General features: G+C 39.7%; 1 protein-coding gene across 1 annotated transcript in view; it reads right to left on the minus strand.

Moving 5' to 3' along the window:
• Positions 1-1,804: 1,804 nt before the first annotated feature.
• LOC103780041 (teneurin-4-like) overlaps positions 1,805-23,167 on the minus strand; it is a gene marked incomplete at its 3' end in the record, with an annotated part of 173,717 nt that continues 152,354 nt past the window's right edge. Inside the window, exons 6-8 of the mRNA XM_008947689.1 lie at positions 12,117-12,287; positions 6,957-7,171; positions 1,805-2,015 (exon numbers count right to left, since the gene is read on the minus strand). Of these exons, the coding sequence (XP_008945937.1) occupies positions 1,805-2,015; positions 6,957-7,171; positions 12,117-12,287 (597 nt within the window). The remainder of the gene's footprint in view (positions 2,016-6,956; positions 7,172-12,116; positions 12,288-23,167) is intronic.

The following is a 23,167-nucleotide window of genomic DNA, read 5'->3' on the forward strand; positions in this document are numbered from 1 at the left end:
TTTACCTAAACAGTTTTTCTTGGACACCACAGCTTTGTGTTGATATATAGCTGCCACTGGGCAAAGCAATTTCCATATATAGGGCAAAACTCTCTCTTGTATAGCAAAAGAAAACTCCCTTGTACTGAAACAGAGAATGATTTGAGGTCAACAGGGCATATATAGAATATATTGGACTATACATCATGGACTGTTCCACTTATCATGATGTCATGAAGGTACAGGAGAGTAGAAACCAAAACAATATGATTGCCTTAAAGACAGTGTGAGATGCTTCTCACCCACTCCACTCCCCTACAGTTCAAAGGCAAATTAAGAGTGTTTTGTCTTCCCCCCACCCCGTCCATCCCCATGTTAGTTCAACAAGGCTGAGAGAAAGGTCTGGCTAGAACACTTAGCATCACCTTGAAAACAAGAACGAGTAGTGACTGTCCTTTAAAAGTGTTTTCTGCTGTGGGAGCCTTACCAATTTACCTGTGATGGGAAATTTTACACTGAAGAAACTCTTAGGGAAAAAAAAAAGTTGCTTTCAGTAGAATACACAGAGGATCTTCAGGGCAGAAAGTGATCAGAAAAAATTCAGATTGCTAAAATAAACTAAATGAAAGAAAATCTGCATTCTGTAGAGCAACATGGATTTCATAAGCTAACATGTAACTATTCCGGGTGTTGCTTAACTGAACAGGATTGAACATGTGCATTTCCAGGTTTTAAGTTCAACACAGAGTACTACAGCAGTGTTTCCACTTCTACATTAGATAAACTTTAGCGCTAAAATGGAATATTTGGATCTTAATGACTTTGCTTTAATAAGACCTAAACTTTTAATTAACCTGCCAAGATAAATTACAGCCCATAGCTCTTAGGTAACTATTGCAGACAGCTGAGACTCAACGCCAATGCCTCTTCTGGGAGAGGGATTAATGACAACTTTGGAATGAGTCTGCTTTTTTTTCAGCAAAGAAAAAAAGTCCATTAAACCATCATCGTTGCTAGAAGAAAGCTGAGTGCTGGTTTTATAGAGCAATCTTTAAATTACACCCAAATCAATGTAGGTCTATGAACAGTTTCAGCAGATCAGTCAGATCTGAAATTAAATATTATTGAATCAGAAACAGATTCTGATATTTACAGGGTGGAGGAAAAAAATCCTGTGTGTTAGAGTGTCAGATAGCCCAGAGCAGCATCCCTTCCTCTTTGGGTAGCAACAAATCAGTGCCTGTGCACTAAACTGGAACCTCTGTAGTTAATCTGTTCTTCTTAAGATCTCTCAGCTTCCTTTTGTTAGCAAGGAGAAATAGAGATTCCTGTTATTGTGGTTCCTACTACTAAGCCTTGCAGTGGTCTTTACTGGAGTTTTAACCCCAATAATCTGCCTAAACTACAGCTTGAGTAATTCTGGTGGTACTTCAAGGTGGGACTGTCTATCACACAAAACTGTTATGTGGTGTTGCTGAGTGCTCTCCAATCACTCCTATACTGGTGTGCCAGAAAGAGAAAAAAAAAAACAAACAAAAACAACCAAGAAACCTAAATAAAAAGAAGATCAAAGGAAGAAAATGAAGCAGGGAATTTCAAGGTTTTATTCCATCTTTGGCACTGGGTAGAATCTTGTTATGGATATAGACACTAAAAAGGCCTACATGAGATATTAGGGTCTAAGAGTATTCAGCCTGTTGCTAAATACATCCTCAAAAAGCACTGTCTGAAACCACACAAAGCCACCATGCAACCTGAGAATGTGCATTAATACCTGGCCTCGAGGCATATTTAGGAGCTTAAGAATAACACAGGAAATCCTTACCGATAGCAGTAGTAAGAAAAGAAACCACTTCTGATTCCTTGCCATCATTGTAGAAGGCTAAATGCCATATTCCTGAATCTAAATACTGGATAAACCCTGTCTCATGGCTGGCCAAGGGCACAAAAGCTCTGTGTTGTCGCTGAGGTCCTTCTAAGCTTCTTGCCTCCTGTGTCAGCAGACGTCTTCCATCAAGGAGCTCAACGAAGTCAAACTGAAATATAAAAAAGAGCAATGTTTGTATTTCAGGCTTCCTCCAGCTTTGCCTCTTGCTCTGCATCTACAGAAGCATCACAAACATGATTTTCTCTGGCAACTCAAGTATGCTCATGGACTACCTGCAGGTAACCATTTGGGAAATAGCTAGTATATAAATGTATTTTTTCTGTAGTCTCATGAATCCAGAAATCATCTTTATTTAGAATGTGATTTGGAATGTACTGACCCTACTGATGTGTTGTCATTCTGTAGAAACACAGGTAGGGAAACATGAGGTCCAGGGACCATGCCTAAATTGCACCCTAAGTATCATGATAAGGAGCTTATTTGTAAGCTTCTTTGCGTCTTGGCTAATAATGAAAACAGAAAGAAAAACGTATCTAGCCTAACTGGGTTCTTTGCCAGAATTGCTATGGGTCACCAAGGAAAAGATAAGAAGTATCGGTAAGTAAATTCAGGTTTTGCAGAAGTATTTTGCTTAGCCAGCAAGTGTTTTATTTGAAAGCAACAGCAACAGTGGTTAGAAGTTCATAGAACATGAAGATGGAAAAAAGATAAAGTAAGATATAAAAGTCCTATTTCGGGGTGGCTTTTTGAAGTTTTCCTCAAAGGAACATTTATTTTTTGCCAGGGTAACTTCAGCTGAGCAATGGCCTTGATTTTGATTGAAAATACACTATTTAAATAACTTTACACTGACTTTCTGCAATTATTGTATTTTGTCTGGTAATATATTAATGGGTTGAGTCAGACAAAAGCAGCTGAGGCACAGTTTAGCTTTTCTATTTGTTGACCTCACTTGGTTTTGCCTCTCTCATCCAGCTGGTCAAATTAGCTTGTTGTTTTTGACAAGAAGAAGAAAAAGAAGCAGAAAGAAACATCACTTATTGTTGTACCAGTAAATGTTCCTGCACTGAATGGTTTCTGAGTGTGGCAACAACTTTTAGGCTTCCTATCTCTTTTGACTTTACTGTAGCAAAACCTGGGTGCTTTTGTTATATTATCAGGTTGTCTGGTGTGGTCTTCAAAGTCAACCAAGAGAAGGACTTGATGACATGTTCTTTCCTCTGCAGTCATTGCTAAGTTGAAAAATTGAAAGTGTTGATTTCCAACAAGTTTGAGAAACAAGCCATATATGACAGAGCTTGCACACAAAAAGACAAAATTTGTCCCTAGAGTACTTTAATTACTGTTTTTTAACTACTTATTTATATGAAATAAGTTTTAATTTTTTTTTTTTTTTATTTATCTATCACTATATAGATCTCTCAAATTTGGTGCTGAAGTATCTTTTGAGAATGCAAAAGCTGGTACAACTGCAAAGGACTTTCCTTTTGGGTGTCTACCTAAGTTACCTTTGTCAGAGGTCAAGTTTCTATTCTGAAAAAAAATGTAATGTAAAGACAAATTGACAAATTATAAAAAATATAAAATAAAACCTATAAAACATATAATTAAAAATGTCATTTACTTTTTGGGAAAAAAAAGTCATGATTTAGTGATTTTAAGTTTAAGAGAATACTAGTGAGAGGTTGGTTGGAATGATACTTTGCGAGCCAGGTATTTGTAGCCACTCTGAGGATGAGCTATTGCCTGGGCTGATGCCTCCTCAGGTCTCGTGGCCACGAGTGACACAGTTGAGAAGGGCAGTGACAGAGGACATCACGATGCTTTCTGTTTGCTGGCAATGTCTCAGGGGAGTTGTCTGACTGAGGAACACATTGGTCAGGTGTACTGAAGAAGTTAAAACCAATAAGAGAAAAAACCTGTATATTTCCATTTCCATTTTGGACCATGATGGAACAGATTGACTAGATTTTCTGCAGACATCATAAGTAAAGTTCATCTCACCAAGTGCTGACATCTCCGTGGCAGCTTGAATTAGTTTTCTAGAACCACTGGATTGCAGTCAAAGAAGAGACACTTCCAAAATTCAATCTGCCTCACCCTAAAGCTGACATCTAAGAAATGCCTCATAGATTGTGCTAGATGTGGATTCTTAAAGCCTACTGAGATGAAAACAATTTCAAGCACCCAGCTATGGTGAGCTGCTGTTGTTATGGTTCAGTCTGGTTTGTGCTTACTGGAGGCTTCCTGCCAAGACTAAAAGTTTATTTTTATAAATATTTGCAAGATGCTGCTGTGGATGCTGATGATTTTGCACAGTTACTAGTTACTAGTTGTAAATACTAATTGAACCACAAATGGATTGTGCTTTTCTACATTTTAATACACTGAGAGGTTTTTAAGCATCAGTTAGAGTTATTGCAAGCAAGGAAATCGTAGATAATATACCATGTTAATCAGCTCAAATTCTACAAATGGAAAGATGCCTCCCATAAGCTGTGATGGACAATCCCTAAAATTTATGATTTGGCAAATTTTGGTCTAGGTCAAAAAGTATGTCAAAAATGATTTGATCTAAGAAGATTAAATCTAATAGATCATAATAAAATTGTGTAACTTTTATTATGACTTGTTGAAGAATGGGAAGAAAGGCCTTTAGTTAACAGTAAACTATTTCAGATTTCTGAAGGCTCTATTTCTAAGACTACAGAAATTTGGAGCTTGTATTTTATTCCTATTTATTAGCATCCATAGTTGTTGGTAACCTCAATGAGAAGACAGCTCACCACAGGCATAGAAAGTTTCCCAAAGACAGTCTAGAGTAGTTTGCAGTTTTAGCATGGATAAACTTGACTTTTAACATTTTACCAAATTCAGGAATAAATGCTAAGAGTCTACAGCCTTGGGATCAATTCAAAGATCTTGAAAGAGAATAGACTATGTTAAGGCACAGAAGAAATATCTAATTATCTGAGACAGGAGAAAACCTGATTATCAGCTAGAATTTTACTATGGCCATCAGCCAGATAGTCTGGGAAAATAATTGACTCTACTAAATTCTTCCAGGAGAGACTGTGTCACTACTCTAAGGATATATATTGCCAAAGTGTTATTAATGAAATCCCCTACAAAATTTAGAAATATGTAACACTTTGGGTTGACTTATGGGGTGCAGCAGATAGTCTGGATTATGCAAAAGAAACAATGAGATTTGTGTACACATGTATTAACTATAAGAGACAAGTTTACAATTTCAACACAGAAAACAAGTTGCATATTTAATGACTCCTAAGACTAATAAACTATGGTGAGATTAAACATCATATAAAAATATACAGTAGGAGAATAATCTTCTAATTGACAGCATGTTTATAAAACATTAAATCTAAGAAACGGGGTAATTTAAAAAGTACATTAAAGATTAACAAGTAATAAATCAATATTGATTCAATAGCTGCAACTTCATCAATTTATTTCTTCAGAACAGGGTAGATTTTTTTATTTGTTTCTATTAGTATACCATGATTACTATTATTTGAATAAAAATGTACCTCTGGTCATTTTTGATTATGTTTTAGCCCAGATGACGATTTTTTTTTTTTTTTAAATGTATTTGGCAGTTCTCAATTAATGGCTAGACAAAAAGCAGCACTTAGAAGGATTCTGAGCAAGTGCACTGCCTCTTCCAGCCTGTAATACCTACAAACGTGTCACATCCCACATTCAGCACCTCATTCTCAGCTGAAGCTTCAGCTGATACACAACCATGCTGTTTTATATGGGAAAGGTCCTGCTACTGACAAATCACTCAAATATCCCAGCAAAAATGAGGTTAAACAAAAAAACAGCAGCAATAGCAAAGTCAACGTGGGCTTCTTAATTGCTTAAAATATCACTATGGTTGGGTACAGTGCCCTGCTAGATTTAAAGATTTTGCTTGAGGTTCAATAGACTCAAGGTTCAGGTATTAAATCTTACATTTGTTATTTAAACAATTGGAAGTATTCATATAATGACTTCTGTTCCGTAACAAAAATTAATAATGATAAAAAACAAGGAAAATCAATGTAGACTTCTGATACACAGTTAGTATAATGTGACTGTGACTTGAATTTTTATTGAAATAATATATAAGTTTTGGGTTTTAAATATTCGAATGTCTCCATAAAAAAAAAAGACTGATTAAAATGAGCAATAACAGGACTACTGTGTCACTGAATTTATGACCTGCTGATCGTATTGAAATATTTTATTTCTGCAGAAAATGAGGCAGAGAAAGTGCAGATTTATGACACCTCTTTGACATAAACAAATTGCAGATGTGTTAATATGTAGAAGATACCATATTATCCAGCAAGATTGTAATAAACATATTTGTTTGTTCCAAAAGAAAATAAAGGCAGGGCATTTCTCTAAATCTCAAACAGTTGTGTTGTTTGCTGGGCTTTTCAGCTAATGGTAGAGGGCAAGGGTAAGTTGCAACATTTATATAAACCTTGTAATACTTGGATAATTTGCTGATGCAAGTGGGAGCAAGATGCTCTGCATTGCCATGACAGTTAAGTCCTAATGTATTAATGTGCTGAAGAGCAGCTTAGAAAATGAAACGGAAAGTAGGGGAAATAACGCACAAATTCCTTATTTAAGGAGATGGTTCTTCAGAGCTTTTCCCAGAAAGCAATTTCTTGACATGTCTTTTGCCAAAGTGTGTCAAGAAAATAAACTACTTTCATTTTAGTCCCACAGAGTAATAACTATATCTTGATTTCTGACCAAGTAACCAGGTGGCTTTCCATAAAAACTTGATTTTGTTTGGTTATACACCAGTTACTGGACCCAGAGGGATCACCAGCCCACAAACCCCTTTTCCTCCCCTGGCAGCTTGCTGCCCTAAGCAGCTGCCTGCTCTTCCTGTGCCTACAGCCCACCACGTTAATGTCTGTAAACTTTTTAATTGCCTATCTTTCTCTGGATAAATGACCTTTAACACCTTGCAAGCATGCAACACATACATGAAAGAAATAGCAGTAATAAAACAATAAGCCATAAGAACATAACTATTTAATTAATAGGAATGGGGTCCCATTACCTGTGTATGTGACGGTGGGAGGCCTTTCCTGCCATAGATGCCAACCAGAGCAGCCTTTCCTAAGGACACATTGAATTTCAGATGCACTGGGTGGTCTATGAACACCTGAGATCTCCAAAAGATACCAGGAGGGATCTTCTGCGTGGCTCGTCTGCCAACATCAATTTCTCCAGAGTCTATAAAACTGTCGTCTGGAAAGAAACTACTGGGCTTTCCTGCCAAAACACGGGAACAAAGACTTTGGATTAGCCTTAGATCCTAAAAGTAATCCAGTCACATTGGTATCTCTGATACTGATCTTGAGAAACAGTCTATTAGTATCCTGAGGTCTTCAGAGTACTTTGACTAGTCAATCCATATGATAATGGGAAGAAAACTGGCAGGGTTATTCCTGGCTTCAGTATCTGTTTTGTTTGAAAACATGAACACGGGAAGAGCAACCTGGAGAAAAATGGTCTTTTTGTTTAAGTTGTCACATCAGAGAGTATGTAATTGCATTCTGAAAATAAGAATAAATCAACTTACATTATATTCTAAATGAATAAATGTTCATGGATGGAGAAGTCATCATTAAATTAACAGGGAGATGTGTAGTTAGAGTTAGATATGTGTCACGGAATGGAATGGGAGAACAGCAGCATGAATGATGCCTAAGTGGAGAAAGGAAAAGGTTTCTCTATGAAATTAATTCTTGACAGTGCTAACAGTATTTGAAATTTGTTCAACAGCCAAAAAAAGCTAAACTAATAAAAAAAAAAGGCTGAGAAAAATGAAGGAAATGGTATCCTGCACTCGAGTAATATTTGCTAAAAATATGAGAGGTTTTAATTGGGTTTCGATACAATCTGTACAGTGTGTTATGATTACCCATCTTCTTTCAGGAGACAAGCAAATGGAGGCATCTGTTTCTTGAAGTGACCACCGGGTTGGAGAGCCTGGATATCCAGAAGGCAATTGAGACATGCCATAATGTCCAAGGGAGTCAGCAGGGAGCTCGGCATCCCTGGAAACCACGACTGAGAAATTCCAGGTTAGAAATTCATATGCTCACAGTTCTCAAAACTGGTGGCTGCTTCAAAAAAATTGGACCCAAAGGAAGCCCAGGGGCAGGATGAAAAATAAAATACCAGAATGTTGTCTTTTCAGGCTTTGCTATAAGCAGTGGCCACAGCTTCACCCACAGTGCCTGAAGAAGAGTATGGCAGCAACTGCTTAGTAAACAACCTTTAAGAACAATTCTAGTTGACAAGTATGCAGTGAAGGTTTGGCTCTAGTAGGGAGAGCATCATGTCACCAAGAAGAATTAATTCTTGATTTTAGTAATTCAAATAAATTTATCTCATCTCTGTGCCATTACAGCACACTACTCTATTTCACAGATCAAGCAATTCTAACAAAATGAGGAGGAAACTTTCAAGCACCTACAATCTTTTGTAGGAAAATCACATTGTAAGTTATTTTTTCTCCCAGAACCTACATCTGGGAAATGGGAAACAAAAGTATCTTTTCCCACCCATCACGAATTCAGGTCAAATACTCTTAGAATTTACTTGTCATGTTAAACAGTGGCGTGATAGAACAACATTTCATTTTATTGTTTCAAATTAGAATTTTTCCTTTAATATTATGTAATATTAACTACAGTATTTATTTCCTTAAACTTCTTCATATACCGTCCGAATATAAACTCTTCAGGAGAAACAGATGTAAATTGTTAGCTGTGTCTGAAAATCCATATAGAAATTACATGGACATTAACTGCTAACAAATCTCTGAAGATGTTTCTTTGCAGGACAGAGAATATTTTTTTCTCTCTCTTTTTTTTTTTTTTTTTTTTTTTCTTTTTAAACTATGTAAAACTTTTTTAGCCAAAATTTTGGTCCTGATAAGACTAATCCTTCATTTAAAGTTAGCAACTGCTTGAGTACACTGTTGGAGCAGGACGTAATGGCATGTTTAATTTCTGTGCTATCTTGTGGCACAAGTTTTATGTATATCAGCCCAGTCTAGAATGCACAGTGTATACACATGTTCATAGAAAAAGAAGCTACTGGCAGTTTTATAAGATCCTTATTTATCTTTGTTCATCACATTCAAATAGATACAGGGGGAAAATCTGATGATTTTTTTTATCCTTTTTCAGTCAAAGTATGTATTAATAAAGATAATCAGAAGCAGGTTAGGTAAATGGACATTCTTTCCAAATCATTTTGTGCTGATAGAATACAATTGTAGAATGAAAATCAACTAGCTTGATTCTGTAGGGGGATTATTTTATCAACTGGATTGTTAATATTTATTTGGCATACTAAAAATTACATTTCACAGCATCAGTATTAAAGGAAACAGTTCCCACGTCTTCATGCAAAGTTTCTTGTTCCGTTATTGTAAGATGAAAAGATTCAGGATTCTATTAAAAAAGAGCTAAAGACATCACAGGTTTTGGTTCAAATGAAGGATATATTCTTCTGATTACTACTTGACACGTTTTATAGATTCTTAGAAATTCAGATGAAAACCTAAAGTGTTTGATATGCACCCTGATAGTTCATTAATAACTATTGTCCACGGGAGTGAATCAGGGAAGGTAAGAATTTAACACGACAGATGTTGCTGTGCAAGAGAGAGCCTGGGGAAGATGAGCACTGGGTGTGTTCTGCCTGTCCAGACAGCAGCGCCTGCTCCGGTGAGCAAAACTGCTTCTGGGGTTGCAAAAGACAATTTCACAGAAATAGGTATTTGTACACGCCATTAGACAGTTTCTGTCTCCTCTTGGTGGACAGCTGTATGTCTGAGAAGCCATCCTAAGAGCTGTTCTATCGTGTTGCCATTTATCCTGTTACAGAAGCTCAAAGAAAGGCTCTCCTCACCAGGCTGGGCTCAGCCCCTGAAATTCATCCATGTTTCATCAGTCTTGAACCTATGGTAGGATCAAGCCCTGTGGACTTGACACTTCATAAAGAAAGTACAATAAGAAAGCCATTTCAGCTTCTTATCAGAAATTAGGTTTTAATCAAAAAATCTGACTCCTTAAAATTAACTTCAGGTCTGAATTCTTAATTGGGCTGTCAATTACTTTGCTCTTTCCACACACCACCTTGAACTTCTTAGTTGCCATAGCAACTATTCCTAATTTATTTGGATATCAAAATGAACTATTTCATTTCAGACCTTGCTGAAGCTGCTTGTGTTTTTGACAGCAAGGTACCCTGACTCATCAAAACACTTAAGAACACACTTACATTTCTCTGACTTCAATCTCACTTAATTACATGCTTAAATGCAAGCATGTGATTAAGTCCTTTGCTAAATAGGGATGGGCTTAAACAGATAAATGCTGTGCTGGAGCACAGCCATGGGTGAGAAGGAATGACTGAGAACTGGCAAGAAGTTGGTAATGATGCATTTAGATCAGCCGTAAGGCTGTTCTGAGATATCCCAGCCTATTTCATTGTGATCAAGAAGACTTTCAAATATATTCCAATCCATTTTAAAATACTTTTCAATCATATACATCCTGGTTGAGATCAGCAGCCATGCAATGCTGATAGTCCAGAATTACTTGCATAGGCACCTAACATGGGGAGAAAGAGATGTATTTTAAGGCTGGCCAGTGTTACTCCTGCAATAAAGATGTTGTCCTGATGTGGTTTTCAATCAGGACAACATATTCTCCTCCCAAGCCTACAGACTCCCTTAAGATCTGTGTCAAGCACTAACTTGAGGGGCCTTCTGATGACATAAATGGGGCGTTTCCCTTTTAGATTTCTCTTTTAGCAGAGCTTTTAGGCAGCAATTAAAACTTCTACTGACATCACTGTAAGCATGGCTGAAAAAGAAATGAAGTGGAGGTCTTTGATTTGGACAGCAGCTTTGGATACATCCATTTATTTTCATTTTGACATTTAAAAGGAGACAGACGGATCAAAATTAGGTGATGTTTCAAAAATAAAACATATGGCAAGCTAGAGAGAAAAATAAGGATCTGTCGTGAAGTATTTTTGAATACAACAGCAGGGATAGCTGCAGCTTGCTCTACTGTCTAGTCAGGTTTGCTGAGAATAACCTGCTTAACTGATCTTTCCTTGTAGCAGCTTGATGTCAGCCATCAGTTGCTAGTAAAGACACCAGTTTAAGGAACAGATGTAACTGTGGCCTTTATTTGGACTAATAAAGGCAGATAAGATCTTTAAAAAAAGGCTACAATTACTTTAAATTAAAAATGTAAACATAGGCTCTCAGCCAAAGTCTAGGAAACTTTTGAGTTCAGTGAGTTGCCAGAACATTAGCATACTTCTTATCTCTTACCCACAAAACTTCCTCCCCCAAAAAAGCTCCCAAAAATAGCCAATGGCTTCAGTTTTCCTGGAATCTGTTAACCTCGTATATGGAAGCTTGACACACAAACATAAGAGCTTTCTGAAATTTTGAATTTCTCATTTCTCCAGCCAGATCTTGGGAGGGCTAAACCACCTCTGCTTTGCAGAGCTTATAGGTACTTTTGGCAGTGCTGCCTCTATACAAAGCAGAGTAAGATGTAAAGCTGCTGGGTAATGCACTGCTGAGCTGACCTATCAGTTGATTCTAATTTCACCTAAAGTTGTAAGATGTTGACATCACGATACTTTGTGGAGAGTAGCCCTTTCACCTGGCTTCTTTTGCAGAGTGATATGCAGCTCTGGGGTGCCGAAAACCATAGTGTAACAGCTCTTAGTAAATATTTTGTTCCTCAAAGCATTTGGTACTAGGTGGTGAGCAGGGAAACCCAAATATTTTTGTACCATTGTATAGAAATCTTGATCTAATGCCCCATTAACTGTTTAATTTTCAAGGCACATTCTTTTTCCCATGAAAACAGCCAGCTGAGGTGGGGTTTTCACTGTGGCCTTCTGTAGCCTGTGAGATATGGTACAGATGGCTCCATCTTGAGAAGGTCTTAGATGCGTGGTGAGGGTTGCACAGTTTTATCACATTAGTGGACATCAGAAGAGTATGAAACTTAGAAACATATGAAAACAAGACCAACGACTACTAGTTCTAGACGTGAAAGACTAGAAAAAGCACCTGATGGCAGCATTGAGGGTAATGGAACATGAGATTGGATGGCTGGAGTTCAGAGGCAGACAGAAGACTCACAACATGGACACACACCAACCATACCTTCACTGGTTCCTTTGCCTTTCCTGTCAGGTAACTCTAACCCTGTGCCCCCCGAAGGATATAAGGAGACGTCCGTTGGCACTGGCCAACTGCTGGCTGTGTCTTCCGTGATTTCATACATCTGCCCTTCCATCGGCTGCAGGTGCCAGTTTAGGCCAAACAGGTGCATGGCTGTGGTGAGCAATGAGAAAAGTCATCTTTTTCTGTTTGGGAGAGTTCAAGAACTACAGGGGCACTTTCTGAACCCTTGCCTCGCTGCCTTATTAGTGGTCATTGCTTTAGGACAAGAATGGGGTTAATGTAATTAGGCAGCCCCTGTGGCTTCTATCATACCAACTGCCTAGGTCTTGCCACCCACTTAAGCTTGTTTTGGGTCACCTGTACCAAAGCACTCTGCTTCTTCCAGTAGAACCACTCCTGTCTCGTGGCCCGCATGAGAGAATAACCAGGCACAGTGCTTCAGAAAGCTCCCAGGGTTGGGGTGGCAATGTGGTGAACACAGAAATACAAGGAGCATTATTTATCAACGTACCAATAAATCCCAGGAACCTGCACTCTGGTTTGTTTTGGTGTATTCATAGTGTATTATGTAAGTCTTCCACCCCCCCCTCCCACCCCCTCGCAATTATACACAGAAGCTCTCACAGTATTTTCCTGAATAAGACAAAGTGAAAACTAAGACTATTTAAGATCCATCTTGCCACACACCATGGTGCTCAGCACCAGGAATGTGAGCAACTATGACTGAGCACTCCTTCGTACAACTCAACTTCTATTCAGATCAAAGGTACATCCTCAAGATTTGAAAACAAGGAGCACCATTTAGATTCGTCTGATATGAGGGCACAGCTTTCTGTAGGTTTCTGGGTCATGCAAAGTCATCCAGGGCACACGTGAATCTATTTCAAGGCATTACATAAAGACAAGTGAAGTCAGGGAACAAGACAGAATACTTAAAAAGCAAACACAAGTATGAGGAGTATGGAAAATCATATGCTTATACAACTAATACTTGCTTCTTGAAAATAAAGAAGCAAAAGAATGTGGCTTCCCATATCAGTTCTTCCATCCCCAGCATAAACATTTCATACTCAATCAGTATACAGTGTAGCTTCAGGCTCTGTACAGCTAAAGGATCCGATATTTGCAACACTTGCAATGACACTTCTTTTTTAAAGGGAATGCCTGGATATTTTACACTATATTTTCTCCAAGAAAATGTACAATGGCACTAGCATCACAGACATTTAATGTACACAAAACTAGTCAAGAAACAGAGCATTTCCATTGCCTATAGTTCTCCATTTTTTCACAAAGATACATCAGAGCTTGGCAAACACTGCCAGGGACAAGTGGTTAGTTTATTTAAACCTGTGCATCGGGAACAATCTTTTCAAGAGGACTGAAAAATAATCGGAGTAGTTCTCCACATCCGGCATGTTTAGGCAATTTAGCAAAATCAGTGATTTTTTCCACTTCAGTCTCAATTAGGTCATCTATCATTTACTCACATGAATAAGCCTGTCTTTGTGCTACTACAGCAGAGCAAAACACGAGAGCAAAACTCTGCTTTCACTATGTAAGTGGGGACTGGGTTTGTTAACAAAGCTTTCACCACACAGAAACAAAGTACCCTCCTAAAAACTCCTAAACAGCTGGAAGGTCTCCCGGGGACCTGTCTGAAATGCCAACATTTCCGTACAGGTACACATACCAACAAGGAATGCCAGCAGCACAACCGGTAATTCAACCAGGATTCTTTAAGCAGAAGGGCCAGTATTTTCATCTGAACGGAGAATGTTTACTTGGCAGGGAAAGTGTGCAAGGGAAGAGAAGTCAGACTGGGAGCAAGGAATTAGCATCAAGCATTTGGCATTGCTATGCTTGCACAATATCTTGGTGTTTCTATGGCCCTCATCAGCAGAGTGCTCAGGCACTTCATAGCTATTAACCTCATAAAACCTCATCAGGTAGGAAGCTGTTATTTCTGCTTCACAGAAAAAGAAACACAGCAGATTAAAGGACTGACTCAATTCACATGTTTGGCCTTTAAAATGTGATTGTGTGTTCCTTCCCTTAATTCACTCCACGCTCACAGCTCCACAAGCCCCACCAGGCATTTCATGCACACACCCCCCACCAGCAGTTTTTAAACTAAGCGTAGTACTGGCTGCTGCCTGAGAAGTGGTCCACCCAGGCTGGACCTCTCCATGGACCAGAGAGTTACCGAGGTGCTGCTGAGGGGTTAGAGGTGAGCATGTGTGAGTTCCCATGTTGAACCACACGGCTGTCTGCAGTTCTGAGCAGAATGAAAACCGCACTCTTTGCTCCTCCAGACTCAGGCAATCCTGGGCAGCAAGCAGTCCAGGTGCCTCGGCTGGCCCCACGTGCTGAATCCCAATTCCATCCATCAGATGTCTTCCTATTACAATGACTTCCATGTGGTCATACTGGGCTCACTGGTTCAGGCAGGAATTGAGCCAGTTGGTGGGGTTTTTGCACTACACCACTCAACTTCCTCTGCCCTTTGGATACCACAGCGTAAGTGCCTCACAAACTCTTTGGAACACACTGAAAGGCCACTGTGTCCCTGAGAGGACATTGTTTCCCCCCTGCTCCTTAGGAGGAATTTGTTACCAGTTGATCATTATTCACTGTGAGAAAATGAAAGTGAAGAACTCAGCATTGGTTTGGGTGTAGTTGTAAAGTGATGAGCATCCCTGCCAGTGAGTAAAATGCATTTAAAAACACCAGAGAGGAAATACCTTGGGAAGAGAACATCTTCCTTCAGTGTAACTAAACAACTGGCAGTCTGGAAGTTCTACAGCATTTTTGCACATTATAGACTCACAGAATCATTATGGTTGGAAAAGACCTCCAAGATCATCAAGTCCAACCATCAACCCAGCACTGCCATGACGACTGAACCATGTCCCCAAGTACCACGTCCACACATTTTCTGAACCCCTCCAGGGCTGGGGACTCCAACACCTCCCTGGGCAGCCTGACCCAATGCCTCACCACTCTGGCAGGAAAGAAATTCTTCCTAATATCTGATATAAGCCTTCCTTGGCACAACTTAAGCCCATTTCCTCTCACCCTGTCACTAGTTATCTTATCATCTCTCTGAAGACCATCCTGATCCTTGAACAGATCAACAGTTCTGCTCAATTTGGTGTCATCTGCAAACTTACTGAGGATGCATTCAATCCCCTCATCCAGATCATTGATAAAGATGTTAAATAAGAGTGGACCTAGCACTGAGCTCTGGGGAACACCACTTGTGACCAGCCACCAACTGGATTTAACTTCTTTCACCACAACTTTCTGAGCTCAGCCATCCAGCCAGTTTTTAAGCCAGCTCCTGGCTGTTTATTGTTACTATCTTCCAAATACCAGTAGTGTCCGATTGGCAAAGTGGTGGAAGATTCTTTCTTCTCCTTGCTCCCCCTAACTGACATATTTGTGGTAAACTGTCAAGTAGCAACAGCCGTGGATGTCTTGGGTCTCTACTTCCCAGTGGACTGGGTAAAAATGTTGATGCATATATTTTAAGAAACGCACAAATAAACTTTGTTCTGGGCTAAATTGATGTAAAGTTCTTTCTTGGGGGAAAAAAAAAAAGGAAGACCATAATCAGGGAAAAACACTGGAACCATAGATGAGAGCACAATCATATTTTGAACTGTTAATGTTCCTAAAAGCAAAGTGAAGCTGTAAAAATAGTTTGAGATTCCTGATGTTCTCCATCTCCATCAGGTCAATGGAACCCACTGCTGACATTTTCTTTGGCTGTTTTTTTCCCCTCTGCTCAGCTAGATGTAAGATGTGGCTCACAAAGAGCAAATGCCCTCTTAAAAGCCCCCACGTCCTTCTCCCTCCCCTTCACCAACATGATGCTCAGCAGATATTCATACACTGAAGGCTCCCCATGTATTAGAAGAGCACACTGCCAATTAACAATCATTAAAGTGTACCCTTTTGTAAAATACCATGTAGCTTTCACTGCCTAGGAAGCCCCATGACATGCTCTTTGCAGAAGCTTCGGTTACATTTCCCATGGCTAATAAAACTCTTTAGTTCTTCTCTCAGAATGGAAACAACACGTAGGGGAAACCCTGCATGGGTCCTCTCTGGGCTGTTTCAGCACCAACAACTTAGATGTTACAAAAGCATCTGGGACCTCTGCCCATTATGCTCGTGTTTTGAAATTAAATCTTTTGAGTTACACAACCTTTTAACTGTAGCTAAGTGGTAGCAAAAAATGCCCTGGAACTTGCTGAGTAGGTAACAGAATTTTCTGTGGAAGAATAAACTATCTTATCCTCAGTCCTAAGTCACCTCTGGCTGCCTTCTTGGTGGGGAAAAGAAAGAAGCCAAACTCCAGCCCTTTCAGGGATTAATTACTGTGCTGAGTTCAGCATTTCAACCACAGCCGTGTGATGTGGTTGTTCACTTGCTGGACTCAGATTCACTTTAGAAAAGCAAATTTATGAGCAGTTTAGCATCAGCTGAGCTATTTAACCATACAGATAAATCAAAGTTTGTACTGGCGCAACCAAGTGTTCAGGATCATGATTCTTCAGGTTTTAGCACATTATCTCTTTCTGTATTGCATTATTCCTATCCCACAGCTATCTGTGGAGGCCATAAGCAACATCAGCTAAGGCTATTAGGCCAAATAAAGAGGAGCATTGTTTCAAGGTTTGTTTTGAACACACCCAGCCTTTGGAGTATCTTTGTTTTATTGCCACTTGCTTATGACACAGCAAAACACTTGAAGTCAAAACAACTTACTCAGCAGAGTACAGAACAAAGAAACTGGTCCAGCATTTAGGATGAAAAAGGGCAAACAAAGATAATAATTCACATGGTCAACAAAATGGACACCTCTTGAGACAGGTTGATGGAGCGAAGGAGTTAGCAGAGAGAGGCAGATGATTGTGATAGATCACAGGGAGAAGAAAAGACAAGACATGCTTACTGAAGCATATGAGACCCCCAGAAACCACATCAGTCAGCAAAAAATTGAAAAACACACTGCTGGCCCTTTATTAGCTTGTTGCCTTGCCCAAAGCAGCAAGCTAAGTGTAATAAATAACCAACCAATCAATTACAATGTCTGAAATTAAGGCTACAGCTGAAGCCACCAGCTGCTTCAGTAGTGTTTGTAAAATGCATCCTCAGAGCAGCTCACAGGCTCTGCTGCTGCCTTCTCTGTCCCCTCAGAGCTAAGTCCTGCAGGTACTACGGGGTCCTCACCCAGGAGGAAGCTCCTAGGGAAGGAAAGAATGACTGAAATAGGAAGTGTTCTACAGTTAACAACTGATCTTGCCCTGAACAATGAATAAAGGGTTTCTCAGAATGGAAGCTCAACAACACAGGTTAATTATCACCACCACGAGCGTGGTGCACAGCCTGGATTTGCAGCAGGCACAGAGTAAAGAGTATGCAGGGGAGACAGAAAGTCTTCTGGGCTTCTCACTTGAAAAACATTGCCAGTCTCTTCACAGGAAGAATTTTACATATTTTGAATCCATATTTATCTAAGGATGTCAGTAGATTTTGCATAAATAACATTGCCCAAGCTTTGGAAAAGCCAAGCTTCTCTGCACAGCCACTCCATGCTCCTCAGCTCAGCTGTACTAACTCTGGGCTGGATATGGAGGAGAGTTTGGCTCTGTTACTCCCCTGGTTTCTCTGAGCACTTCACTGCACAGCTGACAGCAAAGCCAAAGGACCACTCCTGGTAGGGAGAACAGGTTCCCAAAGACTCACAGTGTGGTATGGGGTAAAGGAGAAAATGGGAAAAGGGAATGAGAGAAGGAACAGTTGAAAGGCACTGATGCCATAACGAACAAGAATAAAAATAAGAAAGAAAGAGGAGGAAAGTGAGACAAATACACAGTGAGGGAAACAGAGAAAGAGAAGGTTAGGAAAGAGCAAAACAAAGCTAAGAAAAAAAGTAAAAGGGACTTGGACTAGGATAAACAGCTGGAGCTCAGTCAGAGGCTGAGAAGACAATTTTATAGCTCGTTCCTTTGCTTTCCCCTCTTTTTTTGTGGAAACAAGTGTTAAATATGTGGTAGTTACATATTCCTCTTTAACCTTCAGGTTCGACAATCAGACTTACAATAACACACTCTCTAAAATGAGCCCTGAGGTTTGCTCTTTCTCCTAATTGAAAAAAAGCTGAATTCCACCACAGAATTACTCAGGGCTAATTTTGACTCAAGTAAATGTATTGCTTTCACTCCTGTCTCTGGAATAAACTTTACTGTAATTATCTGGATAACTGTCTCTCTACACTGAAATTATATGATTTCTGTAGAAGTGGGAGAATTGATTGTTGCAGAATTAATCATATTTTTGTGACATTCAGTGTTATGAAAAGGAGCCTTTCAGCATGAAATAATCACTGGTATGTCAATCTCCAATAAATCAAGGAAGAGGCATGTAGGATTAAGGAGACTAGAAACAGTAAAACAAACATTAAAAAAAGAAATCAACCAGTTCATTTTTCTCTTACACTGTGGCTCCATTCCAGTGGTGGACAAGACTTCTGTGTCCCAGCGTGGCAGAACACACCAACAGAGCGAGAGTCAAGGATTGAAGTTGGCACTGGAATGAGTGCCCAGGGAGGTGGTGGAGTCATCATCTCTGGAGGTGTTCAAAAAATGAGTAGATGTAGCACTTGAGGTTACGATCTAGTGGTTAGGGAAATGTTGGGATGAAGGTTGGACTTGATGATCCTAGAGGTCCTTTCCAACCATAGTAATTCTAAGTGTCTCTGTGGCCCTACTGGTGTCAGAAGAGGGTAAAAGCACCAAACCTGTAAGCTGTATGTTGTACTTGCTCTCCTTGCTTGTATGGTCAAGTGTTGGATCAGACAGATCCAAACTGTTGTTCATCTAAGGGCATGGGAGACCTTCAATGGTGCAGTTATTTAATACCCAAGTATCTAACAAGTTCTCAGGTCTGGAATTGAAATCTAGGATCCTGACTAAAGGTCCTAATGGTTCATAATCTCATGAAATCACATCTTTTAACATACATACCTGGGTAGCTGTGGGACAAGGAGAGGGGGATTCCTGCTAGGCCAGGTCTTAGACTTTGGTTGTTCCTTGTGATCCCTAACTCTGCACAGTGCTCTGTGTCGTTTCTAGCATCTGAAAGGCTTTCCTGTCTGTGAACGCTTTCTTTCTGTGGCTTAAAGCTCTCACTCAAGGAATGGAAAACCTAACTTGAGAAATCATCTTCTGCCCAAACGAATGTGAGCTTGCACACTAGGACAGGACTGCAGCCACAGGGGAGCAGAGAATCACTCTGCAGAACTCAGCTGGATCAGGGCTGCTGTGCAGCTAGAAATGTAAAATTAATAGGTTACAAAGGGACGGAGCCCAAAAGGCAGCTTGATTACATGATGTTTAAAACTCCCGGCTTGTGGCTGGGAGGGTCCATGGCTTTGCATCCTGGCCTGTTGGCTTATTTGATACACAGCAATAGTTAAAAATGGAACAAGGAGGGACACTTGGGATAATGCTCACTATTGTAAGTACCCCATCCGCCCACCTTCCTGACTGCTCATTGTAGAGAGTGTGTTATTTGAACTCTGCCTGTCGAACCTGAAGGTTAAAGAGGAATATGTAACCACCACGTGTCAATCTTCAATGACAAAAATGGTTTACAAGCCTTCTTCACGAACTGGGGATGAAGACACTCTGCTGGGCTGGGATGCAAGTACTTCATCCTGAGAACTGGAGAATCTGTACCCCTGGGTGAAGGGATTAGGATGAAGGATTTAGATGAAAAAACAGAGAGAGCTGTGTTGTGTTTGTAAGGTGTTTTTTTATGAACTCCAATGTTCTAAAGCAAGAAGTAGGTGCTTTAACAGCTGGGTCAGTACAGACACATGGTATGGGATACATCCAGTAATATCCTGCTTGCTGCTGACCATTTCTCCATGTTCAGAGATCAAACTATGCAAGTACCAGAAGTAGCTGTTTCAGAGATAATTCAGGTTTCTTCTTTCCCTTGACCACCAGGCAACGGAGTAATTCAAATGACAGGGAGCTTCCTACCTCTTAAAATTTTGCCACCAGAGTAGGAATTGCCTCTTGAGAAAACAAAGCATTGGGGTAATCACCTAAAGTCCTGGCTGCAAATGCATTTACTTGCTTTGTTTTCATGCAAACCAGTTATTCTTTGACTCCTCCTGACTGAAGAGCTGTATCAAAATTTCCAAGATAGAAGCAGATGGTCTACCACACAGTATTAGCTCTTTCTTAGGAGAACATTTCATATTTTAATTTAGTTCCCATTTGCTCTTAATAAGGAAGGAAAAAAGCTTCCAGCTGAAGCGTCACATTTCTTTGAAACCTTCAAGGAAGTGACTAGAAAGACATGTTATAAAATGAAGCAGTTAAACTCAATGTTTGTTCAATGCAAAGAGTCAGCACTTCCTATTCACCGTCTTCCTAATTACCCCTGGGGATCAAAGACTTTCAAGTGATTGCCTGTCCATTCAAACTGCTAATAAATGATCACTGGCCCCTCCAGTGCTATAGTAGCTGTCTGGATGCTTGCAACTTCCTGCAGGAAAGGGAAAATACAGCTTTAAATGAGTATATTTAAATATTTTCATGAGTTTTTTTTAGGAGGATTACGTCAACCTATAGAAAAAAAAAAACAGTTATAAAAGTGTTGTGGGTTATCCAAAGAGATGTCTGCTTAAATGCAATCTGTATTTTCCTTCACTATCTACACCCCTGTGAAAGCAGAACAGGGAGCTGAAAGATGGACCTCAGCAAGGCTTTGCTGCTATTAGGCAGCTTACTGCACCAAAGAAACTTATTTCAGCCCCCACAGCTCTAGTAAATCTGGTGTTACACATGCTCAGGCCTTTCACAGTAAAACGGTATTTTCCCTTCTAGATACCCTTTCTGGCAGAGACTGTATTACTATAAATATTACTAAGATATTTCTTCAAGATCAAAGTCAATTAAAAGATGATCCCACTGTACCTCTAAATGGAGTTTTAATTTGTGTATATAATATTAGAAATAATGGTTTTCCCATTGGGGTACTCACTTCAATTAGAGAAATGAGGACAGGCAGCCCTACCAGAGGGCCTCCTACCTTGCCTTGCAATTACTAAAATTCTGGGCTAGCCTGCTGTCTACAGTATAATTTTACAAATTACGTTTCATTACACCCATATAAACTGTGAGCCCCTAATTAAAAAGGGTGTAATTTACATAGGTAAATCAACAACCTCTCGCATGCTTCATTCCTTATTATCTCTACCAGATATTGTCATAAAACCTGCTTTCTCAAATTAATATAAGAGGTATCTTAAAGTCTAGAAACCACAGTTTGCTGTGTAAAAGCCACAAACAGCATCTGTCTTCTATCAGCCCAGCACAACAGAGGTGGGATCTGAGTTTAATTCCAGTTTAAGAATAAATATTTTTGTAGAATTTGATGTGTGAGCTGATCTCTCAGATGCTGTCTGCCCATCTGTCCTGAACAAGAACGTGATTTTATTATAAGGACAAGTAAAAGACTTGAGAGTGCTGCTTGTGGTGTAATCCTAAAATCAGCTGAAAACTGCATTAGTGTTATTAGTCACCAAGCACATTCTAATATCAGTGGAGCCCCAGTTGGGCTGTGCTAGTTGATGTAAGAAAAATTAACAAAATGACAATCTGGGAATCCCTTGATGTCCCAAGGACAGGTTTAACTTGAGCTCTACACAGCCTGAGTAAATCTAGTGACTTCAAGAGCAGGATGGAGGTGATTCAAATCCAGTATGAATTTACACATTTTGTAGATTAGGGCCAGAGTGCTCATCAGCATCATCAAAACTGAGTGCTAAAGCAGAATCCTATTGGGTTGGAGACTTTTTGAAGAGATCTCAAAATATTTAAGCTGCAAATGTATTTAAGAGCATCTCATGGATTTAACTGCTTCGGCCAACAAATGCACGGGTACCCTTAAAGCGGGCTAAGGATGCTTTATTTTCTAATTTTTCTTTATACAAAATTGAAAAAACAAGCAGATTGTTCCAACGGTTCATTTGGAGAGGGAAAAGTTCCTTTTTTTTCTTTTCTTTTTTTTTTTTTTTTTTTTTTCCTGTACAAAAGCTCAGCAAATGGATACAAATGTACACTCTGGGAAAGCTGATAAAGCAGGTGACACGGGACAACTAATGACACTAGAAATTTTTTTTTCTGTCCAGAGACCACGGGCAAAATCCAGCACTGTACTTTCAGGTACTATAAATCTAAGTGAACGCTTCCGACCAGTGTGAAAAGCTCTCTCAATAACAAAACTTAACACAACCCGATGATTTGTTCCTTTGGACTTAGAACTAAATCCAGCACATAGATTAAGGCAAGTAATGGCAAGTGCAACTCACAGTGTTCTCTCAAAAGACCCACAGCCATCTTTATATTTAATTACACCTAAAAAAAGCATTTGCTAAAGAAACTCAAAGTTCATCAAGTCAAGCACTCAGAAGTAAGCAACGAACAGAATTAAGATTGCTTGTGTGATTTTGGATCAGCCCCTGTATGCATATGTACTCTGTAATAGCCTTTAATTCCCTCATCACAGGCTATTTTTTTTCCACTGGCCCAATGCTGAGCAGAACAATTGCACAGAAATTGCCACTCAACCCTGGCAACTCCAGCACTGTAGCACGTTCAATTGCTTTCTAGGGATGCCATATGTGCAGCCTGGTTGGTAGCAGTAGGAGGGGGTTGGAAGAGGAAGGAATGCACTCGGTGCAGACCATTTTGCTCCCACACTCCAGATAGTCCCTCCTGAGCATGTGTGAACTCAGGTTTTTTGGGTTTGTGACAGCCAGCTCTGGGTGGATCAGGGATATGATAAAGCACAAGCTATTGGTTTTTCTTCATAACAGAAAAGAGGTGTCAGGATTCTCCATCACCTCTATGCTTCTGCAGTATAAAATAGCAGTAGATCCAGCAGCAAAATTTTGCATACATGAGTGACTACACTGGCAGCAGGGATACAGACCCCCACTC

Source organism: Merops nubicus, unplaced genomic scaffold (assembly GCF_000691845.1).
Source record: "Merops nubicus isolate BGI_N331 unplaced genomic scaffold, ASM69184v1 scaffold12599, whole genome shotgun sequence".
Lineage (NCBI taxonomy): Eukaryota > Metazoa > Chordata > Aves > Coraciiformes > Meropidae > Merops > Merops nubicus.